Source organism: Cricetulus griseus, chromosome 4 (genome assembly GCF_003668045.3).
Source record: "Cricetulus griseus strain 17A/GY chromosome 4, alternate assembly CriGri-PICRH-1.0, whole genome shotgun sequence".
NCBI classification, from domain to species: Eukaryota; Metazoa; Chordata; class Mammalia; order Rodentia; family Cricetidae; genus Cricetulus; species Cricetulus griseus.
This window is the reverse complement of record NC_048597.1, coordinates 209,477,409-209,503,627: the sequence shown is the minus strand read 5'-3', so window position 1 is coordinate 209,503,627 and position 26,219 is coordinate 209,477,409. Positions and strand designations below refer to the sequence as shown.

The window sequence follows — 26,219 nt, the reverse complement described above, 5'->3', positions numbered from 1 at the left end:
CAAGTTCCAGACCAGCCAGAGCTACAGAGCTAGCTAGCTCCAAGGAGTGGGGGGGGGGGGGTTGTTGTTTGTTTGTTTGTTTGTTTAATTGTATTTTTCTCCTCTCCACCTCCTTCATTCCTTCCTCTATCTGTTTAATGTATGAATGAATTCTTGATTCAGCCTCCTAGTAGCTGTGTGTCCCTACCATGTCCAGATTGATACAATGTTTAATTTTTCCACAAACAGTATAGTACTTAATACACCACAATCTCCTCTCTACTATGTAACTTCTTTCCTCTGGTGTCTTATAAGCAAAGTGCTTTTGTACTACTCTCAGCTGTGTTTCTGCAATTGCTTCCAACACCTCAACATGGATTTTCAAACAACTAATCTGATTTCCTGGCCTTGCAGTATTGTGTTTCTGTTACTCAGATTTTTACAGTCTTTGCTGCCTGATTATCCCAACTGGCCTTCCTAACTGGAAGTCCTTGGCTAGTGTTATCTTGCCCTCGGTAACTACATTCGGCTGAGGCTGGTGAATGACAGTAAATCACCATGTGTACAGAATAAGGGCTTGACTTATTTTGGCATAAAACATTGTTGATAGAAAACAAACCCATTTCGGTGTTGAGGGGGTATTTGTTTTTGTTTTGTTTGTTCTTATTTTTTGTTTTGGTGTGTGTGTGTGTGTGTGTGTTTCATTTTCCAATCCCAGGGATTTTCCAGTCCAGGGCCTTGTTCCTTCTAGATAAGCACTCTGCCACTAAGCCACAAGTATAGCACACTGTATATATAATACTGTTTGGCATTAATACATAAATCAAAATAAGTGATTTAGTTTTCCAGTCAATCTTCAAATTTTTTTAAGCAACCCATTCTTAAAACATTGCCCAGAGCAGACTCTTTCCAGAGATAATTAAGGTTATATATCACTGTCTTCCCTTTCAAAGGGAGAAGGTCAGAGAATGGTAAGATTTAGAAAGTTGTTTTAAAACAATTGTGAGTTTCAGACTGGCCTTTCAGAATGGGTTCTGTAAGAGGGAATGCGCTGGGCCTCACATGCCATTGTATCCCTCATGCGGACAAGTCCCAGCTTTCTTTGATGCACACCTTACTCCTCCAAAGGTGGGGCTGCTGTCCTGGGTTCCATAGATCCTTTTATGACATAGGAAGGGAGCTTGCCTCTTTTTTTTTTTTTCTTGAGATAGTAGAGGCTATCTCAAAAGAAGTGCTTTATTTTTAGGGTCTTAGCAACAAGGCCATCCTCTCCTGCATATGCCTCTGCCAGGGAACCCACAGAGCTCCCACTCAGGAATTTGTCCTTCCGTAGATCTTCCTCTAATGGTTCTCGGCCTTCCTAACGCTGAGACCTTTTCATACAGTTCCTCATGTTGTGGTGACCCCAACCATGAAGTTATTTTCACTGGTACTTCATAACTGTAATTTTGTGACTACTATGAATTGTAATATGAATATCTGTGTTTTCTGATGGTCTTAGATAACCCCTGTGAAAGGGTCATTCAACCCCCAAAGGTATCTCAAATGACCCACCATTTGAGAAACACTGCATCTCGAGCAAGCATTTTGGGACAAGAGAAACAATCTTTCTGAACTTGCGATGGTCTCTCTTGATACATGAATGTTCACTACCACAGTATTTATAATAGCCCAAAAGTAGAGATGACCTGAATGTCCAATTGGCTGTTATTTAATCATTAAAAAGGAACAAAGTACTGATACATGCTGCTACATGGAAAGCCTTGGGAAGACATAAAGTGAAAGAATCCAGTCACAAAATTATCTCCCTTCCCCAAGAATGCTTATTCAGGAAGAATGGTTCACAGGAAAGGAACCCCAGTCTTGGCAGCCAGATCTCAAAATAACAGCTGAAAAGTCCCAGTCATCCTAGGGTCAGAAAGCACTAGCCTCTTGTATCCTGTAGTCAAGATGGCTTGATTGTTGCCCTGGAGACTCACAGTAAGCACATAGTGCAGATAGGACTGCCTGTATCGCATAGGACTGACAGGATCCTCATGATGAAAAAAGATCATTGAAGTCTGCTTATGATTGGCCTTTCCCAGTCAAGAGGCCTCTAAAAACATTGTTCTCAGGTGCTGTAGTCCAGGGGAACTCCTGGTAAGTCAGATTCTCAAATCCTTACTAATACCAACCAGCCAAATTCCATGCAACACACAAATAAGTAAAAAGTAAATCACTTCATGCTAGTCTTTCTCTGTCAATAACTTATTGCCAGAGACCAGCTCTTTTCTGTGCCCTTAAGGAGCCATGACCTCTGATTGTGCCCTCTGATTGTTTCTTATGTTTTGGAAAACAGTTTTTTGTTGTTTTTTGTTTGGTTTTTGGAGACAGGGTTTCTCTGTATTGCTTTGGAGCCTGCCCTGGAACTCACTCTGTAGACCAGGCTGGCTTCTAACTTACAGAGATCCACCTGCCTCTGCCTCCCGGGTGGAATTAAAGGTATGTGCCACCAACGCCCAGCTAGGAAAACAGTTTTATTAATGAAAATTTGGAGCGTATTTCATAATCAGAGAGCATACAGAAATGTTTCCTTAAGAACAATAGAGTAACTTTTCCTTGGGAGCTTTAAGCAGCATTTGCCTTTTTTTTTTTTTTTTTTTTTTTTTTTTTTTTTTTTTTTTTTTTTTTTTGTGGGCTGGGTTAGATAGGGTCTCATGTAGCCCTGGCTGGCCCAGAACTCACAGAGGCATGCCTGTGCCTCACTAAGTGATGAGTTTAAAGGCATTTGGCACCACACTTCACCAGCATTTGAACTTTTAAACATTGTTCTAACCTTAAAACTTCAGAAACATATAAGAAGTAAATGAAATATGTAAATATTTCTTGTCCTTTATTCCAATTCACCATTATCTTAGGAAACAAAGTAAGAGAACTAAGAAGCTCCTTCATTACAGCTCTGTCTTCCTGTCCAATTCAGCATCTGGTACATATGATCATAAAAATATTTGAATGAGTAAACAACTTAAAATTGAACTTGTCCTGGAGAATTTAGACACCACTAGATAATAATTAGTTCATAAATATAAAATTTTATAAATTATTAACTCTTTCACCTGAATGCAATTAAGTGTGATAGTCAGTAGAGAAGCATAAATTCCATTTGCATATGGAAATGTGTATCTTTTTTAAAGATTTTTTGTATGTATATGAGTGCTCTATGAACTTTATTCAAGAAGAGGGCATCAGATCCCACTATAGATGGTTGTGAGCCACCATGTGGGTGCTGGAAATTGAACTCAGGACCTCTGGAACGACAGCCAGTGCTCTTAACCTCTGAGCCATTGCTCCAGCCCCAGAAATGTGTATCTTAAATATTTTAACTTTTACATTTATTTATCATTTATGTATGCACTCACATTTTTAGTTTTATTCTTTATGATGTTTTTATAATGTTTTATATTTGCTATAAGTAAAAATCCTGATTGGTGATATTAATTAAAAATAAATGGTGCAATGTAAGTATGCAGAAGAGACTATCTTGATAGTTATAAATGTTAAAATGAGCACTATTTAATGTATAGTAAAATGATAAAATACTTTTATTTCTTTAAAGTTCCTGAAAGGAAAAGTCTCATAATCTCAAGATGTACTTTTATTGTTTTTTGATCATCTTTTGTGCCCTTGTTTGGTTAAATTTCATTCATTCATATGTATCTGATATTTTTTGTTAGGATGCTAAGTTGTTCCACTTTCTTAAAAACACTTTTGACGATAAATTTTTAAACTATATCTATAATCACTTGAAAAAATATGTTTAATAGCTAAAACAATCTGCTTTTAAAAACCAATAAATGTTTTTGTAAATTATCACTTGAGAATGACCATTTCTGTCATATTTTGAGTGGAGAGATTTAATGGTATGAAATATTTGCTTCCTCTTCAGATAATAAATAAAAGGCTATTCTTAAAATAATACTTTCAAATTTGGAATTCAATTTGCTTTGTTTTGTTTTTTTAAACAATATCAAATAGCAAAAGACAAAAAAGCTCCACGTAATCTTTTTCACCCTGGTTTGAGGATAAAGTATGTGGATCAGCACCCCTGTACTGAGTTTCAGAAGTTAGCATTATCTGAGAAGTTGCTATTTTTAGGCCCAGCTGTAATGTTTCTAATTGTGGTACTAGGAGTGGTGGGTACTTTCTTTCCCAGAAGGCTCTGCATTCTAAACATGTACTGGTCAATTTCACATAACGCTACCAACAAGAAGCAGTGAGTGGGTCCTTTGCAGGCTGTGTTTCTAGCTGGAATATTATGAGCAGGCCTTGGGAGTCACAGGCTGTATTTGGGAACCAGCTGCATGTCAGGACAAGCATGGATTGTCGTTCCAGGAGGCTGAGAGAACACAATGATTAAACTTAATTTATTTGGGAGATAAGAAGAAAAAAGTATCTTTCTACTGGCAAGATTGACACTGTCTTCAGAAGTGAGCTGACCGATTGGAGAGTAAACATTCACTTTTCAAAGATGATGATCAAGGAAACATCTTTGCGAAGGGACCCGGATTTAAGGGGAGAATTAGCTTTCCTAGCAAGGGGCTGTGATTTTGTTCTCCCATCACGATTTAAGAAGCGGCTGAAGTCATTTCAGCAGACACAGGTTTGGAATTTGGGTGTTTCTTTTAAATATTCTAATTACTAATAAAACCACACAGTAAACTAACACACAAATAATTTTATTACTCACTTGTACTTGATATTAGGACAAGGAATTAATCTGTGTTCTCTATTCAGCTATTTGCAGAAAGCTATTTGTAGAGGGATTCCAGCAGGTTTAAAAATAGAGCTTCTGGACCTGGAGTACAGTACTCACATTTTTATGCTGTAGGGAGTGAATTCTGTTTTACAGAAAATAAATACAACTTAACAGGTATTTACCATGCATACTAGAAAACTAGGATTCCTGTAGAAACACCATTTGTAAGTTTAAATCAGTAGATTTTATTAAAATATAGTTATAATGAATGTTTGTCTAAAAGAATATGGATCCTGATAATATTTATGAAAGCAGAGTATTTTTACTTTATTAGTGCATGTGGCTGATGTATATGAACACACATACAACAACACACATGTAGAAATCAGAGAACAACTTTTTATAAAGTTAGTTCTTGCTTCTACCTTTATGTAGGCTCTGAAGATCAAACTCTGGTCACCAAGCTTATGTGGCAAGTGCCTTTATCTATTGAACCATCTTGCCAGCTCCCTGAGGTATTTTTATATAGAGACAACACTGTGTGCCTGTAATAACTGTGGATATGTAGATAATGAAGCATAACAATGTCTTCTACATTTTAAACAAATGTCTTACCCTAGCAAGCTGAGACTGATTGCTGCCTGCAGTGACTACAGTCTCTGCTTCATTGCTTATGATCCTAGGCCACTATCTGTGTTGTTATACAAGTTGCCTAACATGGAATACAATACAAATCAAGGGCTATACAAGTGCTAACCGTCAAGATTCCAGCAAGGAACCATAATTTCATAGTTATTCTGATCCAGAAAAAAAACATCAAATTTGGGGCAAGAGGTTTGTGACTTTTATTTCATTTGTCAAAATGGCCAAATATTGCAACTATTATAGTGACAATATCAATGACTGTTCAACATGACTAAGTAATGTTGCACTGATGCTGAAAAACTAAAATAGAGAATTGAAATACTTTCCAACTAATTCTTTTTTATATTACTAGTCCTATATTGGATCAAAACAGCTTTATTTAAAATGGGGATATGTTAGACTCAAGAGCCAGCAAATCAGGCAACAATTACAAGGTTTTTATCCATGTTTATAAAGTCAGTTTTATTATACTACTTTAAGGTTTAAATTATGTGTCTCCTAGTAACACAATTGCAGGTAAATTGATTAGAGCTGAAAGTTCAGAATAAACGCATCCTTTTTATATTATTTTTCTTTATTAACCAATCAATTGACAAACACTCGCTTATTAGTAATTTGCTTTGTATTAAAAAGTTTAAACACACACAAAAAAGAACAATAGTAGGTCATCAAATGTTTACCCATTCAGTTAACTTTAGCAGCCAGTGTTTGTTCTGAATATTGTGTTCATCTGCCAGTACAAATGTACAGTTAACATTCAAGGTCTTGCTCTAGGCCTCAGCATGTGTCCACACCCAGTGGCAGCTGTGGTCTTAACTCTAATGTCATAACTGCCCTGAAATAAAACTTCACTCCACTGGATATCATACTGTTGGAAACATTTTGAAGAAATGGAATTTTGATGATTGTATACTTATAGTCTCACAAACCTCTTTCTGTACAAAATAATAGAATAGACATGACGCTGATACACAAGATCTAGGTAGCACCTCTGAAGATCTGCCCTGTTTCAGAGTTTTAAGAATACTTTCTGGTGCTGCTGACTCATACGACTCTCTAATGATATTTACAGATTTAGTATTAAAGCAAAGAAATGTTTGTTCAGACTAGATTATCACTTTGCTAAATCAAGAGAGGTTTATAAACTTTGGATTGCTTTACAAGTGGACATGATTGTTTATTATTAAATCTAAAAGACTTGCCAAATTCTGCATCATTTATAATCTTTTGAGAACACCACTGTTTGGCTTTATCACTCATTGCCTTTCATGAAGGAAAACATGTGCTCAGCACTGGTTGGAACCATTTATGTATGTTGCATTCTATTATTTCCTTAAGTCCCCACAACACTGAAAATAATAGGGGCTTGTGATTTGTGTTTATTACTGAAATTCTAAAAGATTAGGTAACTCTTTGATGCCATAGACTAGTAAGCATCACTGTTTACTGTTGTGATTTTTATGTTCACTGGCTTGATTTCCTTCTTGCTGCTCCTTCCTTGACTGTGGCTTTATATGGGATCACTATATAAACATTAGGGATACCAGAGTCATTTCTAAAAGAGCATTTGAATAACACTTTGTGTTCACACTAAATTAAAAAACAACTCAGGTCTGAGGAGGTAGCTCAGTGTCAGAGAACCTGCCTGCCATCCACCAGTACTGGGTGAGACTTCTAGCACACCCCCAAAAACCTAGCTACTCAATAACTATGTCTGTCTTTCATACTTGATGTAGCATCTAATACAATGCCATGCTTGTGGCCCTTGTTAATTTAGAACTCTGTAAACCTTTATGGCATCCTATTTATTTATTTATTTATTTATTTATTTATTTATTTATTTGGTGTTTTGAGACAGGCTTTCTCTGTATATAGCCCTGGCTGTCCTGGAGCTGGCCTTGAACTCAGAAATCTGCCTACCTCTGCCTCCCAAGTGCTGGAATTAAAGGCATGAGCCATCAATGCCAGGCACCTTTTTTATTTTTTTTTCTACAAGTAATCTTAGAATTGAATTTAGTCTTTATTGGTAAAAATAAACTCCTAAAAAGCTGGGCATATGGGGTTGGCAAAATGGCTCAGCAGTAGGAACACTTGCTTCAGGACATGGGTTAGATTCCTAATATCCACACAGCAGCTTACAACCATCTATAACTCCAGTCCCAGTGGATCTGAAGCCCTCTTCTAACCTCCACAGCACCAAGCATGTACATGGTACACAGACATACATGCAGGCAAACACTCATACACATGAAAAATATTCTTTAAAACAAAACTGCACATAATAGCATACTACTATAAGCCCAACACTTGGGTGATAGAGAAAGGAAAATACTGAGACGAAGGTCAACCTTGACTACATAGAGTTCAAGACCAGCCTAGTCTACATTGAAACCCTATCTCAAAAAAATTAAATAAAATAAAAAACTCCTATCTGAATGATGGTGTACCTCCCTTGACTTTTTCCTCAATCCTGAGTAATATCAAGCTCTCTGCCACCTCATCATGCCCGTCACATAACGCACACTACAACAACTACTTTTGGGAGAAAAGAAAGATATAAACTATAAATTAACATTTAATTAACTGTAACGACTGTTTGGTTATGACGAAATTAGCCACCATGGTTCTTTACTATTAGAGGATACCACAATGAGTTAAATTTATATCTTATGGAAAAGATCCTGCTATATCAGGGGAAGTGGCAAACAACCCAGGCAGAAGTTTTCTAAAATGTTTGTCAAATACCATTAGTAATTCTACTGTGGCAAAGTCAAAACCTGAAAAGAAATTTAAAATATCCAATATCCCACATACATTTTAATGTGTATATTTTCTTTTTAAAGAAAGTCTCTTGAGGGCTGGAGAGGTATCTCGGAGGTTAAGAGCACTGACTGTTCTTCCAGAGGTCCTGAGTTCAATTCCCAGCAACCACATGGTAGTGGCTCACAACCATCCATAATGAGATCTGGTGCCCTCTTCTGGTGTGCAGGGAAACATGGAGGAAAAATGTTGTATACGTAATAAATAAATAAAATCTTAAAAAAAAAAAAAAAAAGACAAGAAAAGAAGTCTCTTGAAGCCCAGGCTGGCCTCTACCTTTCTGTATAGCAGATGATGGCTTTTAGCTGGTAACTCTGTTACTTCTGAGTGTGGGGATGACAAGCTTGTACCACCACACCTGGTTTTGTGCTGTGCTGGGTAAACAGTCAAACACTCTGCCCACTGAGCTACATCCCAAGCCTAATTTTGGAAGGCAGCTATGGTCACCACTGTGCCACCACTATGCCACCAATGCAGAGATTAGGTGTGTACTTTTTAAAGAAATTATCATTTCTTCCATTTGGAGGAGGGATGGAAATTTACACAAAGACCAAAAAAGAGTTTTCAAAAAGAAATTAACTAGTAAAGTTCCAACAGACTAAGAATATACCTTAACCCCCACTGACTGTTCCGAAAAGCTATCTTCACCTTGTTCCCGGGTCTGCTCCGGGCTCACGGCAGCCACCTTCTCTGCCTGCTGGACTCAGCTGGCCACTGTCACCGCTTTCTCACCAGAACCTCACCTCCACATCAGATCACCAGCATGTCCCATCATGTCAGATGTGGCCATGGACACCAGCTCTGAGTCCACAACCAAAAATGTTCTGAAGGAGATGAAGGAAGTTGTGGAGGAAGCAGAGAATAGAAGAGATGCACCTGCCAATGGGAATGCTAGTGAGGAAACGGGAAGCTGGGGGCTGACAAGGAAGGAGGAGGAGGAGAAGAGGAGGATGAGGAGGAGGAGGAGGTGGTGGTGGTGGTGATGGCGAAACAGAAGATGGGGATGAGATGAGGAAACTGAGGCTCCTATGGGCAGGTAGCTGAAGATTAAGAGAATGATGGTGTTGACACCAAGAAGCAGAAGGCCATTGCCGATGACTAGACAGCAAAAAACGGAAAGCTAAACTTAAGGCCACCTCTCACACTTTAAATGTGGTTCTTCAGAGTAGAGGAGCAGGCTCTCCTGTCTATTGGGCAGTGCTACTCACAGATGACATGTGCTCTCCACCACCCCACAAAACCACAACATGAATTTGCAACAGAAGAGGGGCAAAAAAAGAACCAAAAATTCCAAGGCCCTGCTTTTTTTTTCTTAAAAACACTTCAAAAGGAAAATTTTGTAATTTTTATTTGTACTCTATATTTTTATGCCTATTGTTAGGGGTCAGCCATTTTTAATGATGATTGGTGACCAAACCAGCCATCAGAGAGTTCTCTGTCCTACTTCTGACTTTATTTGTGCCGTAACCACCTTCATTATATTCTCAAAGGGAAAAAAATGTATAGCCATAGTGGGAGGTTAGTGGCAGGGGTGACACACACCTTTAATCCCAGCACTTGGGAGGCACAAGCAGGCAGATTTCTGAGTTCCAGGACAGCCTGGTCTACAGAGTGAGTTCCAGGACAGCCAGGGCTATACAGTGGAACTGTGTCTTGAAAAATAAAAACAAACAAAACCAACAAAAAAATCTTATTCTAAACATTCCAGTAACTTTTTTTGTGTGTGTATACCTAGCCGTACTAAAGGTATTTAGTTTGTATGAAATGGGTTTTTTTTTTTAAGATTTTATTTATTATGTATACAACATTCTGCTTCCATGTATATCTGCACACCAGAAGAGGGCACCAGATCTCATTACAGATGGTTGTGAACTACCATGGGGTTGCTGAGAATTGAACTCAGGACCTCTAGAAGAGCAATCAGTGCTCTTAACCTCTGAGCCATCTCTCCAGCCCATGATTTTAAAAGGCCAAAGATAAGAGTTTTTTTCTTTTTTTTTTCTATGAAGTTGCTGTTTGTTTATTGTCCTGTTTGACATGTATGTGTGAAACATGTCCAACAATAAATGGGAATTTAATTTTATTAGTTGTTCTAACAACAAAAAGAACATACTTTAAGATCTTGATCAGCTGATATTGCTCCTTGATTATCTTGAAATACTTGCCAGCTGACAGATGGAAAAATTTACTGCAGGATATTTAAACCATAAATCCATGTGAATAACTATTGACAAATAAGAAGTTAATTTTAATATGGAAACATTCCCTAGAAACATGCTTACTGCCCTGGAATACTCTAAAGTGAGCTCTTGATCTCTACTGTCTCTATTTGCACATTCTTGTATTTATACACAGCTTCTTATAGCTGATGAGGACCCTTGAAAAATATATACTGTTTGGAATTTTTGTATCTTATAATCACATTTTTCTTCTAGATTCAAAATAAACCAGAAAAGAAACCTGCAACAGCACTTCCATCTGCAGCCACCCTTCCAAGTAGTCCTCAGCCTGTCTCCCCGACTCCTCATGTGAATGATGTTGTGACTACACCGTTGTCCATAAACATTCCACAGTTCTACTTCCCCGAAGGACTCCCAGACACCTGCAGTAACCATGAACAGATCCTCAGCAGAGTTGAAACTGCTTTCATGGACATTGAAGATCAGAAAGCAGATATTTATGAAATGGGGAAAATTGCAAAGGTAATATAACTACTGAGTGAATAATCGCCTTTTGCTAACTAACAGTACCAACATTATCCCTTTTCATTGCCTCTTTGCTCTGACTTTAAGCACAGGTTTTGGTTTTGGTCTTCTTATGGCAAAAAATTATTTGAACCTAATACATCGAACAGTGGTCCTACTTCATAGAACTTTTTTTTAAACCCTGACTGACCTTGAACTCATTTTGTAGACTAGACTGACCTTAGATTTAACACTTTTCTAAGGCTGTGCTTTAAGAGGCCTGGCAGCCTAGTGGAAGCAAGTAGGAGATCAAGGAATGCCTGAGACTCCATTTATTCTTCTATGTGGGAGGAATAATTTTTTAAAATTTTGAAAACTTTTATTCTTGAGATAAAGCCTTACCTTCTCCTCTTTGTATTTCAGTGCCTCCAGAGACAGGCCCCAGAGATACTGTCTAATACCTGTTTGCTGCATGAGCCTGGTTCTCTTGCCTGCTCACAAGCGTAGCTAGATTACACTGTCCTACCTCTCCTTCATGATGGATTTCACTCCTGCCAACTTACCCAGCATCTACTTTAAAGACCTTCCTCTCATCCTGTTTGCAAAAGTGCGAATTCTAATCATATCCCACTCTCCTCCCTAACTGACCCTATTGAGTACTTGGTTTGCTATTAAATAGATCACAACTAAAGAAATTTAAAAAAAAAGAAAGGTAATTTTTCTTCTTCTTTCTTCACCCTCTCCCCATGTCAGAACTTACTTGATGAGATGTTTCCAACAAAATCTCTATTCCAGAAATAAGAGCTTACCTGTCTGCACTATTTTACTTAATAAGAAAGTAGTCCCACAAGAACTTAGCAGAAGTCATAAAATGAGTTCATGTGAGGAAACAATTCTTCTAATATCATGATACTGTTTCTATTTACATTATCTTGAAGAACTTACACAAAATAAGCCAACTTCAGATAAATGGCCATCTAAATTAGAAGTTCTCTTTCTAGGATATTGGATTTCCTTACCCAATTCCCTGAGAGATAGCTATTGTGTTAGATGATAGACTGAAGATGCTAAATTCCCTGAATAGGCTAAAGCTACAGATCTAAATGTAAAATTTAGCAACAATGAGTAAACTCTGCATTTGGAAATAATTTGTCAAACCAAAACTCTAGAGACCAGGAGAAGAAAGAAAGGGTTTTGAAGCATTACAGATGCTAACCAGAAAAATAAAAAACAATGATCAGGTCCTGAGACAAGTTTCAGCAACTACCACCAGACAGTTATAAGCAATTAGGAAATGTCTACTAGATTAATGCTAAGAGCATTTTTTATAGATTCCAGGAAAGCACCATGATCTACACTGGCTATAGATAAGACAAGAGAGTGCAAAGTAGGGATAGGTTTGGGGTAGGAGGTCATCTGGATTAGCTCAGTTAACAGTCAAAAAAGTTTTTAAATAAACAGGGCTGATTTGTAAAACACACACACACACACACACACTGGTCTTCATAATTAAATTTATTAGAACCTCATAAGTTTTTTTCATCAGGCATTCACTGCATACGTGCCAGATTGTTATTTAAATAGGAACGATTTATAAAAGAATTTGTTTTCTTGGAATGCTTCAAATGGGCATTTAAGGAGAAACTGTCTCTGTTATGGGGCTGGAGGCCCCATGTCTAGAAAGCTGTGGTGATTTGAATGAGATGTTCTCCATAGTCTTGGGCATTTGAATATACTTAGTCTCCAATTGATGAAGCTGTTTGGAAGGTTTAGAGATGTGGTCTTGTTGGAGCAAGTATGTCATTGGAGGTGAGCCTCAAGAGTATAAACCATTGCATCATTTCTAGTTTACTCTCTCTGTTTCCTGCTTGGGGTTCAAGATACACGTTCTCCACTTCCTTCCCTAGACACCATGCCTCTACTTTATTATCATGGACTCGTATTCCTCAGGAACCATAAGTCTAAATAAACTTTTCTGTGAGTTGCCCTGGTCATGGTGTTTTATATCACAGCAATAGGAAAGTAACTAATACAAAAGCCTATCCCAGTGATGAGTATCTCACAGCCACAAGCCTGCAGTCTATCCTGTCTTGAACAAAGATTCCTGGAATAACCATGGTCTTCTGAATATTCCTAACTCTTGACCAAGGAGCCTGTTCACCCTATTCTTTACAGCCTACTGATCTGGCCCTCACACCCCTGTAGCACTGTCCTGCTCCATAGCTAACTGTCCTGCTAGCCCTCTACAAAAACAATGAGAAGAAAGTAGAATGCTTACTAAGCTCATATTACTCAAAAGACATGTAGACAGAGTATAGTGAAGGCAGGGAAGTATCTTTTGGGAACCAAAGGACTTTACCAGTTATGCAAAGTGAAGATTGGTCCATGGGTGGTATAATGGAAAGTTGCCTGTGTTGAAACCAACACTGGAAGAGTTTTTAAAACAAGACTATTTTCCTAAGCATGTAGTTAACGATTACTGTTTATTCTAATAGTCATATAGCACAGTAACCATTTTACATAAGTGTTACTGGATTAATTTGATAGTAGCCCAAATTTTCATTCTTAGAAGCCAAATCTTTGTGTTAATTTCTTAGACATTAACTGTCAGCTTAGATGGCAAGATATAGTACCCATTCTGTTAAATTGCATATAAAATGAGGGTGTATATATATTTTTACTTCAAAAGTTATTGTGAGCAAGACATGATAGCACATGTGATTCCACCATTCAGGAAGTTTGAGTGAGACAATCTTGAGTTCAAATCCAGTGTGAGCTATAAAGCAAACTTTGTCTCAAAAATGAAAGTTAAGATTATGTTCATTTGTTTTGCTTGTGTTTTTTTTTTGTTTTCGTTTTTGTTGTTGTTGTTGTTCATTAAGACAGCTATAGGACAAGCTGGATTTGAACTTTTGTTTTTTTAAGCTTTATCAGCTAATTTTATTAAAATTTGCCTCTTTATCCCTCCTGAGCTCCTACAGAGGCCAGAAGAAGGAGAGCATCAGATCTCCTAGAGCTAGAGTGACAGGTTGTGAGCCACCCTATGTGAGTGCTGGGAACCAGACAGATTATCTGAAAGAGTAGTTTGTCTGTTTAGCCACAGAGCCAACAACTCTCCAGCCCTGCCTCTTTATTCTTAAAACCACTGTTTTTTTTTTTAATTTCATTCTTCTTTTGTTTTGCTTTTTTTTAATTTTTTTAATTAGAAACAAGCCTGCTTCACATGTCAATCCCACCTCCCTCTCCCTCCCCTCCTCCCCCATCCCCCACCATTTCCCCCCTACCCAGGGAGAGTGAGGCCCTCCATGAGGGATCCCCAAAAATCTGTCATATCATCCCGGGCAGGGCCTAGGTCCTCCCCCATGTGTCCAGGCTGAGAGAGCATCCCTCCACATGGAATGGGCTCCCAAAGTCCATTCATACACCAGGGATAAATATTAATCTACTTTCAAAGGCTCCATAGGATGCCAAGGCCTCCTCACTGACACCCACGGCCTCCCAGCCATTAGTCTGGGGTCCATGAGCTCCCCCTTGTTCAGGTCAGCTGTTTCTGAGGTTTTCACCAGCTCAGTCTTGACCCCTTTGGTCTTCACTCCTCCTTCTCTGCAACTGGATTCCAGGAGTTCAGTTCAGTGTTTAGCTGTGGGTGTCTGCCTCTGCTTACATCAGCCACTGGATGAAGGCTCTAGGACAGCATATAATGTAGTCATCAATCTCATTATCGGGGGAGGGTATTTAAGGTAGCCTCTCCACTACTGCTTAGATTGCCAATTGGTGTCATCCTTGTAGATCTCTGGAAATCTCCCTAGTGCCAGATCTCTCCTCAAATCTATAATGGCTCCCTCTGTTATGGTATCTCTCACCCTGCTCTCCTCTATTCTTCCCCAACTTCCTGCTCCCCCACCCCCTCCTCTCCCCTCCACTTCTCCCCTTCTCTTTCTCCCAGCTCCCTCTCCCCTCCCCCCATGCTTCCAATAAACTCAGGACATCCTATCCCCTTCCTCTTCTCCGGGGTACCATGCTTGTCTCTCTTAAGGTACTCCCTGTTTCCCAGCCTCTCTAGTGGTGTGGATTGTAGGCTGGCAATCCCCTGCTCCATATCTAAAATCTGTATATGAGTGAGTACATACCATGTTTGTGTTTTTGTGACTAAAACCACTTATTTTAAAAATTTGTTTCTATCTTCCAGCTACCTAATTTTACTTAACCTAACTTTTTTGGCTCCAGTTTCTTAGCACTTAACTAAATTATCTTTATTTTCAACATTCTTTACTGTCTTCTTTTGCCATGAGACAGTCAGCTGTGTCTCTAGCACTTAGTACCCATTGTCTTGCAGCAGGTTAATGTAGGGAAGGGAGAAGAGAGGCTGCCATTAAAAACAGGGAGGGAGGAGATTGTCAGAGCAGTAAACGAATGTTTATGGATTCTTGCAGTTTATAAAGATGTTTGGAAAACCAGATTGTGTTTGTAACTCACTCTTGGTGGTGCATAAGTGTAGCTATAAAGACAGGAGTCAGGTTTTTAAGTGCATAGGAAACATGTTTATGAAATCAGCATCTGTTGGTATAGTTTGGCCCATTCATCTTAGACTTCATACAGCCACAGAGAACTTAATGTCCACTAATGTCTGGTTACATTTTTAGTATGTACTTTATCATATGTTCATATACCTTCAAGTGATGATGGTGAAAAGTGAATAGAAAATAACCCTAATAGGGTAGTGTAGACATGGAAACTGAGCAACAGGGGGAAGAAAATGTCAGAGACATATAGGCTTCCAGTGTAAAACTGAAGAAAAACGCTCTCATCTGAAGCATGCAAAGCCCTCCAGTTCCTTTCTTCTGGGGATATAGTACCATCTGAATTTATTATGTCTGTGACTTTTAGGGGAGCATCTTTGTCCTGTCTTTTACAAAGTAGGATAAAAATAAAAATACCTACTCTCTTCTGCATGGGAAATCATGTGAACACCCAATAAAATAATAGCCTTGAAACCACTTTGAAATACTCAAAGAATATGACAGATATTAAATCTCCTATGTGATTCAAAACAGCCTTGCTTCAGGTTCTTTTTATTGTTGGGCCATTCTTATATCAAATTATAGGTGTTAGTCAAGTTTTCTTACTCAGATGACTTTAATTACTATATTATTACTCTTGCCTCTTCCAAAGCTGTTTCCTAAATGTATTTTCTATGTCACTTGTCACCCATTTCTTTCCTTAAGAAAAAAAAAAAAATGAGTCTTCACACTGGTTAATTCTCTCCTGTGTTACTAAAAACCCTGTTAGGTGCCCTCAGGTTTATGTCACTTACTTTCCAGGTTCTTACTGATCTCCTGGGGGTACCCTAGTTCACTTACTTTCAACAAGTGCAGCCAACCATGTGTTTCCTTAAAACTGTCATAGGTCCACATGGCATTTCCCATTTTTTTCCTTGGTAATTGTCTGCTAGGGCCTGATACCCTTATGTGGCCGAACACTTGGGTACTCAGGTACTATGAGAAAAGAATGACCTTTTCTAATCTATTTCAAAGCATTTTCATTGTTAAATTTTATCTTTGGGATTTTGCCTTTGAATCATAATGAGTTCATGTATTAATGTCTTAGTAACTTATACTATCCTTTATGAACTGACATACCTGCACTTTAACAGCAGCTATAGGAATAAAAACAATCTCTTCTGTTTCCCTTCAATTTACAGACCTGCACTTTAACTGCAGTCATAAGGAGAAAAGATACTTTTTTTTCTCCCTTCCTTTACAGACAAGAATTTTCAGTGCCTTTCTGCCTCATTATTTTCAGCAAGTAAATTATTTTTTCCTAGTCTGTGTTTTTTATTCGAAATTCTTTTTCATGCAATATATTCTAATAATGTTTTCCCTCCTCCAACTCCTCCCAAGTCTCGCTTCCAACTTTAAATGCATATGCAATCTCTCTCTCTCTCTGTCTCTCTGTCTCTCTCTCTCTCTCTCTCTCTCTCTCCTTCTCTCTCTCTCTCTAATAAATATACACACATACACAAAAAAATCAAAACAAACAACCAAAAGACCTACAAGACAAAAAAAAATAATAGGTAACCAAAAGCCCACCACAAAAACAATGGAGTTCATTTTATGTTGGCCAACTACTCCTGGGTATAGGGCTTGCCATGGAGTGTGGTTGATAAAGCCAGTGACATTGGAGAAAACTGGTTTTCCCTTTGCCAATAGGTATCAATTGCAAATAGTTTCTCAGTTAGGAATGGAATCCTGTGTCTGCTTACCCCTCTCAGTGCTGGAACCCCATCTGTCTTGAACATGTGCAGGTCTTGTGTGTGCTGCCAGTCTCTGTGAGTTCCTATATAATCAGTCCTGTTTTGTCTAAAGTTCTATTCCCTTGAAATCATCCATTACCTCTAGCTCTTATCATCTTTCTGCTCCCTCCTCTATATACATTCCTGAGCCTCGAGAGGAGGGCTTTGATGAAGACAACCCATTTAGAACTGACTGCTCAAAGTCTCTCACTCTCGGCACATTGTCCACTAGTGCTCATTCTCATCTGCTACAAGAAGCTTCTCTGAGGAGGGTTGAATAATAACACTGATGTATGGGAATTGCAACATGTCATTAGGAATAATTTTATTGGTACATTCCTTTAGAAGAACAATAATAGTAGGTTTTGGAGAAAAGATCTTAGCCCAAGGGAATGAAAGTTGTTTAGTAATAGAAGTTGCCCTACAAAAGGTGACAAGCATGCATCTCCTTGGAGGGCTTCAGGTGAAGTTGGTGACTCTCCTGATTCCTGACCTCTTCTCATTCTGAGAAATTCATGATTGACTCACATGGTTAGCATGTTAGCATTTTAAAACTTTTTGGCAAGCTACTTCTGTGTTACCTTTTTTTTTAACCCTATTGCTGTAATAAAAATAACTTGGGATCTCTGTGAATGCGAGGCCAGCCTGGTCTTCAAAGAGAGTTCCACAACAGTCTCCAAACCTACAGAGAAACCCTGTCTCAAAAAACAAACAAAAAATAAATAAACCTTGGGAAAGAAAGGATTTGTTTGGCTTAAACTTCCAAGTTACAATCCATCATTGAGACTCTTCAGAGCAGGAATTCAAAGCAAGCACCTAGAGGCAAGAACCGTGAAGAATACAACTTGCTGTCTCACTGTCTGGTCAGTGTTCATCTAGTTTCCTTATACAGTCTAAGATCACTTGCCTAAGGATAGTGCCAGTGATAGGGCCCTCAGTAGGCTGGGCCCTCCTTCATCAATTAATAATCAAGATAATCCCCCACAGACTTGCCCACAGGCCAGTGTGATTTAAGCAATTCTTTAATCAAGGCTTTCTTCTCACAGGACTCCAGGCAGTGTTGGGTTAACAATTAAACCTAACTAGGAAAACTTCCAGTTCTCTCTGTGCTTTGTATCTGTGGTTCCCCCACAGCCAATAGCCTGTCGCTAAGGCTACCGGGGAGCATTTCTTTGAACATGAAAAGTGGGACTGGGATTGGGGAAAATGGATTTGACCGTTTACCTACCCTGTACCATAGCAATCAAAATTTCTATAATAGACAAAAATCTCATGGCTGCTAAGCAATACGATTTCTCATTCTTGACCTCAGGAGAAGCTTTCAGCCTCTGGACTTAAGCAGTCTTAAATCTGGTTGTAAGACACTCTAGCCTGCAACATGTCACTGAATTTATTGGCAGGCTTGATTCTGCTCATCAGGCTGGCTAGTTATGTGTCACTGTCCTTACTCACTGCTCAATGTGTGCCTCTTCTGAAGTTTCATTCTCAGCCAAAGGGAATGACCTTCCCAATAGAGGAAGGCTATTCAGGTAGCCATTGCTTTACTAGAACCACCACTCTAGTTTTCAAGAAACCCCAAATTCTATTCTGCTTGTAGAATAAACTTCATTGTTCATGGAGGCAGCAGTTTTTTGTTTCTGCCTGTTCTGTTTTTACCTCCCTTGCCTTGAATCCTGCTTTGCACATCTTCATTTCTAGCATGAATTAGCAGCAGTCTTTGGATAGACAGTGTCCAACTGGGTATTCTTGAGGCTCCTATACAGAGTTTTAAACCAGAAGCAACTTCCCCTGACCCCAAGGTAGATAGACATCTAGTCTACCTCAGAAGGAAAATCTTTCCTTTGCACATCAATGACATACAATGAAAGTATCTTTATCTTTTAACAAGATGTGACTTCACAGAATTCTAGACTGGAAACATGCTTTCCATGTGTGTACAAAAATAGGAAAATTTGGAGTCTTTCTCTACTAATACTATGTGTTCTTGATTATTGGAAATAAAGTTTCCCTCTAAGGAAAAATTTGTAATTTAGTAAGAACTCTTTCTTACAAGAATAAATCAATAGCATTTAAGGATGTTTTTAAATTAAAAAGCAGAACATTTTATTGGGAGAAGAAAGCTGGTGCTTTTTAGGATCTTGAAGTTTTATTCTAAGTTCTTACTAAGATTTTTAAAATGCATGGTTACTTGCATTATAGTTACCTTCTAACATAAATGAATGATAACATTTTGTTTCTCACCTTAAGTGAATTATAATCACTTAAATAGATTTGATAACTGTTTTCTTGCACAGTCTAGAATTTTCAGAAGAGGGACTATCAATCAAATCGCGCGCGCGCGCGCGCGTGTGTGTGTGTGTGTGTGTGTGTGTGTGTGTGTGTGTGTGTGTGTGTGTGTGTCACACATACATTTAGGTGCAGGTGCCCTCAGAAGTCAGAAGTATCAGATAACCTTGGAGCTGGAGTTACAGACAGTTGTGAGCCACCTGTATGGGTGCCAGGAGTCAATCTCTGGCCCTCTGCTAGAGCATTATGCTTTCTTAGCCACTGAACCATCTCTGCAGTCCCTTTTCTAGTTTAGTTTTTTGTTGGTTGTTGTTTTGTTGGTTGTTGTTTGGAGTTTCACAACAATATGCAAGGAGGAATAAGGAAGTTGGTAGTAGAGTGTTTTAACAGCAAGTGACCTGGTAATAAAAGTGACTACATTTTCTGCTCAAGAAATGAAGGACATACACAACCAGAAGTTTAGTCATTTCTTTTTAGAAGGTAGAAAATTATGTAAGAGTGACAGGGAAAGATGCTGGTTTTCTTCAGCTGTAAGGAGGGGTAATTAATTTGGAAAAAAAATAAATGGCTTTCTACTTTCTTCACTAAACATGTAGGCCTCTATTTTTTCTTCTGCTGTCTCTCCTTCTCCCTCCCCTCTCTCTCATTGACCCCAGTAGCCCTTTTACACACTGTGGCATGACAGGTAAAAGTCAATGTCTCTTGTTTTGGCATGTCATCCCTTGGCTTAGCTTACTCTGTATGTTTTTGTTTGCAGGTCTGTGGCTGTCCACTCTATTGGAAAGCCCCCATGTTCAGGGCTGCAGGAGGAGAGAAGACTGGATTTGTGACAGCCCAGTCATTCATTGCCATGTGGAAAAAGTAAGTATGTGAGCTCATTCTGAGACTAGCAAAGAATTGTGTGGTCCTTATAAATGGTATTTATCTGATTAGTTAATTTTCCTTGTGTCTTATAGTTCAATAAGGACAATCTATGATTCATTACCACAAGTTCTTTGCCACAAACCTTTGTCTTTTTTGCCTTTAAACAATGCCAGGAATGGTGACACATTCCTTTAATCTCAGCACTGGGGAGGCAGAGGCAAACAAATCTGTGAATTTGAAGCCAGCCTAGTCTGCATAGCTAGTTCTAGGCTAGCCAGGACTCCCTAGTAAAGACTCTGTCTCAAAATGGGGGAGTAGGAGGCTAGAGAGATGACCTTGGTTTGATTTCCAGCACCCATGTGGTGACTCACAGAAATCTGTACCCCAGTTCCTGGGGATCCATAGCACTTTTCTGACCTCCTCAAGCACCAGGCATGCATGTGATACATATAGACAAAAACCTTATATACATAATTTTTTAAAAAAATTATTTTTGCATCTTTAAGCAGTAAAGCAAATCTGCAGAAATACTTTTTAAGTAGCTACTAACTTGACAGTTTTCTTCTTGGTTTTACCTATAAAAATAGAGACTCAGGATTCGAATCCAATAGCAATGATAAAAGTAAATAAAGAGGGCATAATTTAAGGGCAGAATTATGTGTATCACAAGAAAAACACATCTACAGGCTGGAGAGATGGTTCTGTTGATAAGAGTGCAAATATGAGGACGAGTTCAAATCCCAGCACCCACATAAAAAGCCAGGCATGAATGTGTGAACCTGTAACCCAAATGTTGTGGGTTATAGAAACAGGCAAATCCCAGGAACTTATTGGCCATCTAGCCTTGTGGAAATTTAAACTTTTGGGTTCAGTGACAGGCCCCGTTTTAAAGAAATAAAGTGAAAAGATAAAAGAGGTAGAAAACTAATGTCTTCTAGCCACCATTGCACAAACGCACATGTACCTGCACATCCCTGTGAATGCAGGACACACACACACATACACACACGCACATACACACACACACATACACACATACACACCAGAACAGAATTAAAAAAGAAAAATACAGTTAGAGTCTTAAATAATACAATTAAAATTATATTTGGTTGATTTATCAAAATCACTAAATTCTTTAATCATCACTTTAATCATCACTTTTTCGAGAGCTCCAGTTGAGGAACAAAAGACTAGATAGATTATTTATGAAATATTCTTGACTTTTAACATTCTGATGAAGTATCTCTAATTCAAGCCCAACTTTTTCTTTAAATCCCTTCATTGTATGCTATTAGATTTTGTTTTGTGGCAAGATCTCATGGAGCCCAGGCTGGACTCATTAGGTAGCCAGTGATGACTTAGCTCTTGTGACCTTCCTGCTTCTATTTCCCAAGTTCTGGGATTACACACTGGGTGTGTGCAGTGCTGGGAACTGAACCCAAGATGAGTAATGATTAAGTGAAAGCTGTGAACACACTGAGGGATAAAAATAAATAAGAGATAGTCTAGTAGAAGAGATATTAGACCTAAACACAGGAAATATATCTACTGATGTTTTATATTTAATAATATATTGCAGAGCTGGGCGTTGGTGGAGCACACCTTTAATCCCAGCACTAGGGAGGTAGAGGCAGGCTGATCTCTGTGAGTTCCAGACCAGCCTGGTCTACAAGAGCTAGTTCCAGGACAGCCTCCAAAGCCACAGAGAAACCCTATCTCAAAAAAACCAATAGTAATAATAATAATAATAATAATAATAATAATAATAATTGGGGCTGACTATAGCAAAGGACAGTTTGTGTCCAGTTTGATTTACATGCTTACTGTGAGAGTCACAGCTAGTTTTTAGTTAAGACTGTCTCAGAGAGGGTGGACATTTTTCCATTGGGTAGAGCATCACAGCAGTGATGGCCATTGCAGCCATGTCCCTTTATTGAAATGAATCACCATCTCTTAGGAAAAACAACTTCTGCAAAAAGTCAATGAACAAGAAGTCATGATGGGCAAGTCACAGAGTTCCATCTCTGCTGTGGTAAAAGAATGCTAGTGAATGAGTGTACATTGTCAGTTACTAAAATGGTTTGGGTGCCCTCTAGTGGGAGTCCCTCTTAAAATGCCGTCGAAAAGCCAGATTCTGTAAGGAAGGAGTTTAAGACTAAGTGAATGATGGTTTGAGTTTCCATCCCTAGGAAAGGGGTTTTAATTTTTCAATTTTTTTGTTCAAACTTCACCCTTCATATAAAACAATTTCAGTTCCAAACACAGTATATTAAAATGTTTAAGCCATAACAGCTCCTGCCTGTAATTCCAGCACTTTTGGAGGAAGATTGCTATGAGTCACTGTCTAGCCTGGGGCTACATAGTAAGATACTATTTTTTTAAGTCCAAAAGTATTCAAGCACAAAGAATAACTGACAGTTGATAATTAAAAAATTAAAACATTTTGGCATATACATATGCTTCCTGATTTGCTCCAGGAATAAGCTCTGTATAGAATTTTTAGAACTAAAATTAAATACAGAAATCATAAGCATAAGGAAATCATTTCCCTCTTGTCAGAATGCCTGTCGTTTGGTTTTAGAATGAGCACCTTAAAATTCTCCCCGACTTCTCTTCCCCTCCTATCTCCATGTTGCTACCCATTTTATATCTACTCAGAAATCTCTTGCCCTTAGAGCCAGGACAATTTTTAGGGGAAGACATAGCTCCACATCCTTCTTTACATTCCTAGAACACCAGTGTTGGGGCAGAACTCCTGTAGAACCAAACCAATACAGTTCTAGTGTTACTCTACTTATTCTTATGGTTCATATCAGTGTATTGTTTATAACTAACAAAACACTTGCCCTTAAAGCATTATGGTCAGTATAGAAGAGCTATGCTATTCTTCAGCTTTTATGGCTTTTTAAAAAGTCTAATTTTTAAAATCTCTTGCCTTATGGAGTTTATCAGCCTAGAACATTAACAAAAAGCTACAGATCATCTTTTATATCTCATGCTTTTGATTTAAAAAATAAAAGAATCATGACATGACTTTTGTCCTATTTTTAGACTATTTTTCATCTGTTGCATTGCTTCTGTGTTTGTTTTTGTGTTGTACTTTTCTTAAAATATATAAAAATGCTCCTCTTTAAAAAAATCTCACCACTAGCTGGGCAGTGGTGGCGCACAACCTTAATCCCAGCACTTGGGAGGCAAAGGCAGGTGGATCTGTATGAGTTCAGAACAGCCTGGTCTACAAGAGCTAGTTCCAGAACAGGCTCCAAAGCTACACAGAGAAACCCTGTCTTGGGGGTTGGGGGGGACACCTCACCACTTTCTCTTATTCCATCGATCTTTTAATCTTATGAGGTGGTTTTCATTAGCACCCAGTGCACTAATCTTTCTTTGTAATGTGTGTTTATTTAACTTCTTGGGCCTTACATATAGTCAATAACAATAAGTGCAATAAGAATAAACATAAATGTCTGACTGTGGCTCAAAACAAACAAAATTAGTTTGGTATTTGTTGGATCACTAACATTTTGAGAATTTTCTGTGTATAAGTCACTGAACCATGTCCTTTGTGTATATAAAAAAGCTATCACTACCTTTAGTTGTCAAAGAAAAAATGACAGTACAGTGACACATTTAAGTATAGTGAGGAGAAAGATAAGAAAGGTGTTCAGTTGTAAAAGGGTTTTTGAAAGAAGTAGTTTTTAGCTAAGTCTTAAAGAAGAACAGAACAGCATGAGAGTGACATAAAGGCCAGATTGCATATGGCTCAGGCCAGCTGGCTGGAGGGGAAGTTTGATTTGGCACAGTAGTAAGATAAGTGGGTAGGCATCCTCTAGCATAGTGAAAGAGAGCCTTAAATGCCCAGTGTAGATATTTAAACTTATACATTTAAATGGTAGATAAGTGGTAGAGTACTGTACATTTTTAGTAAGTGACTTGTATAATCAAAGATTGTTTTAAAACTGTCATGCTGAAAGGTTAAGATGAGCACTGAAGCCTGTTGGGACCCTCCCTAGCAGTCATCCAGGGTCTTTAATGCCCAAGACTTGTAGAGCACAGTAGAAATAGGAAGAAGCAGTTGTCCAGAGGATTTGCAGGAAAATTTCTTCAGGCCTCCAGTCTTCCTGGGAATCTGTATTCCAGACACCTAACGGTCTCAGCTAGAACCTTGGCAATTAAGATGAACTTCACCTTTCTTCTCACTATAAAGCATCATATCCTCTCATTTCTCCCAGATGTCCCCTTTCTCATTGTCCATGCTCAGACTCCTAGAGCCTAATACTTACTGTTTTTGAAAACCACATCTGACCATGTCACTGTCGGAGTTAAAATTCTTCTATGGAGCAGATTCTTGACCTGATACAAAAGAGACCTTCTTAGATTTTTATTTGCACATGCCCTCTCTTCTTACAAGCTCTCAACTTTCTGTTGCCCAAATGCTATATGAATCTCATACTAGGCATCTGCATATGTGTGTGCTTCCCTCCTTATTGTAACACCCTTCTTTCCTAATTCCATCTGCAGGAAATCTCACAGGCCTCCTCTATCCTTTCAGGATAACCTTGTACTCATTACTTAATATCATGGCTGTTCCACAGTAGTATGATTCCACTGGTGGCCAAACAGTAGACGGTACGCTTCTCATAGGGAATAAAACTGTCTTGTTTTCTTTTACCCAAGCTCATTCATTCAAGGCCAGATGTAATACCTGACATACACTTAACATTCCATAAATGACTAATGAAGGAAAATGAGAAAATTTGGAGTTAATTATTGGATAGAGAGAATTAGAAATAGCAAAAAAATTTAAATGACTTCAAGGTTTCACACCCAGATAACTAAGACTGGTATCACCATTTTAACATACATACATACATACATACATACATACATACATACATACATACATACATACACACACACACACAAATCCAGGAAAAGGACTAGTTTGAAAAGCTTTTAAATTTTGCTTTTTCAGTGTTTTGACTTTTCTGTCAAAGTATATGGAAATACCCAGAAAAATTGTTGGAGGTGAAGAATTCCAGAAACTTAGAAGACTTAACAGAGGACTGGTTTTCTGAAGCATGTTCTCTAAAATTCGAAGTTTAAAAGCCCCCTGTCAGGCTGGCCATGTATATGTCAACCTAACAAGAATTTCCTGTCTTCTATAGTGTGTCTGCCTGAGTTATTTCCTTCTTGCTAGCTCAGAAACTCTGATTCTAGATGACCTGTGCTAAACTGAATGGGCCTTCCCCACTAAGTATATTTTAGTAGCATATTTTATCTGTATCAGTTCATTTTACTCCATGGTCTCAACTCACAAACTTTCTAGAAAGAAAGTTAGCATCCTGTAACTGGCTGTTCTGGAACCACCTCTGTAGACCAGGCTGGCCTTGAATTTAGAGATTCACTGGCCTGTGCCTCCTGAATGCTGGAATTGTAGGTATGTGCCACCACACCCGGCCAAGCATTTGACTCTGAATCTAGATAACACTCAAATCAAACTAAAATTACCAGCCTGTCAATGTGTAGGCATTGTATGTTCTGAGTATCAGATCTTCCTAACCAGTGTTTCTTTTGTAGGTTGCTAAATAACCATCATGATGATGCTTCTAAATTCATCTGGCTCTTGGCAAAGCCCAGCTGCAGCTATCTGGAACAGGAGGATTTTATTCCTTTACTTCAGGTGATTTTTAGTACCTTTTAGAAATGGAATTTGTTTTTTGGAGTTTGGAAGGCAGGGGTTGTTTGTTCAATTGGCTGGTTGGCTAGTTGGTTCTGGGGTTGTTTGTCTGTTAGTGACAGGGTGTTACAGTACATTTTGGGCTAACATCAAACTCTTAATTCGAAATGCTAAGATTAAGGTACATATCACCGTGACTGGTAAAATTATTTTTTTCCTTTTTATAGTGCAACT

General features: G+C 38.4%; 2 protein-coding genes and 1 pseudogene across 4 annotated transcripts in view; 2 read left to right on the top strand and 1 right to left on the bottom strand.

The window, feature by feature from the left end:
• Ppp2r3a (protein phosphatase 2 regulatory subunit B''alpha) overlaps window positions 1–26,219 on the top strand; it is a 130,747-nt gene that overhangs the window by 50,633 nt on the left and 53,895 nt on the right. For both annotated transcript variants that reach the window (XM_035443894.1, XM_027414304.2), the window contains 3 exons: window positions 10,615–10,881; window positions 20,199–20,302; window positions 25,886–25,988. In XM_035443894.1, the coding sequence (XP_035299785.1) occupies window positions 10,828–10,881; window positions 20,199–20,302; window positions 25,886–25,988 (261 nt within the window). In that variant the 5' untranslated portion in view covers window positions 10,615–10,827. The remainder of the gene's footprint in view (window positions 1–10,614; window positions 10,882–20,198; window positions 20,303–25,885; window positions 25,989–26,219) is intronic.
• Window positions 1–26,219, bottom strand: part of LOC103162924 — a 98,708-nt gene that overhangs the window by 26,888 nt on the left and 45,601 nt on the right. Inside the window, exons 2-3 of one of the 2 annotated variants that reach the window (XM_027414306.2) lie at window positions 24,589–24,658; window positions 14,498–14,548 (exon numbers count right to left, since the gene is read on the bottom strand). In XM_027414306.2, the coding sequence (XP_027270107.1) occupies window positions 14,529–14,548; window positions 24,589–24,658 (90 nt within the window). In that variant the 3' untranslated portion in view covers window positions 14,498–14,528. Of the gene's footprint in view, window positions 1–14,497; window positions 14,549–24,588; window positions 24,659–26,219 lie in introns of those variants that run through there. The other variant, XR_004769745.1, reaches the window with a different exon arrangement.
• LOC107979582 lies at window positions 8,423–9,787 on the top strand (annotated as a pseudogene).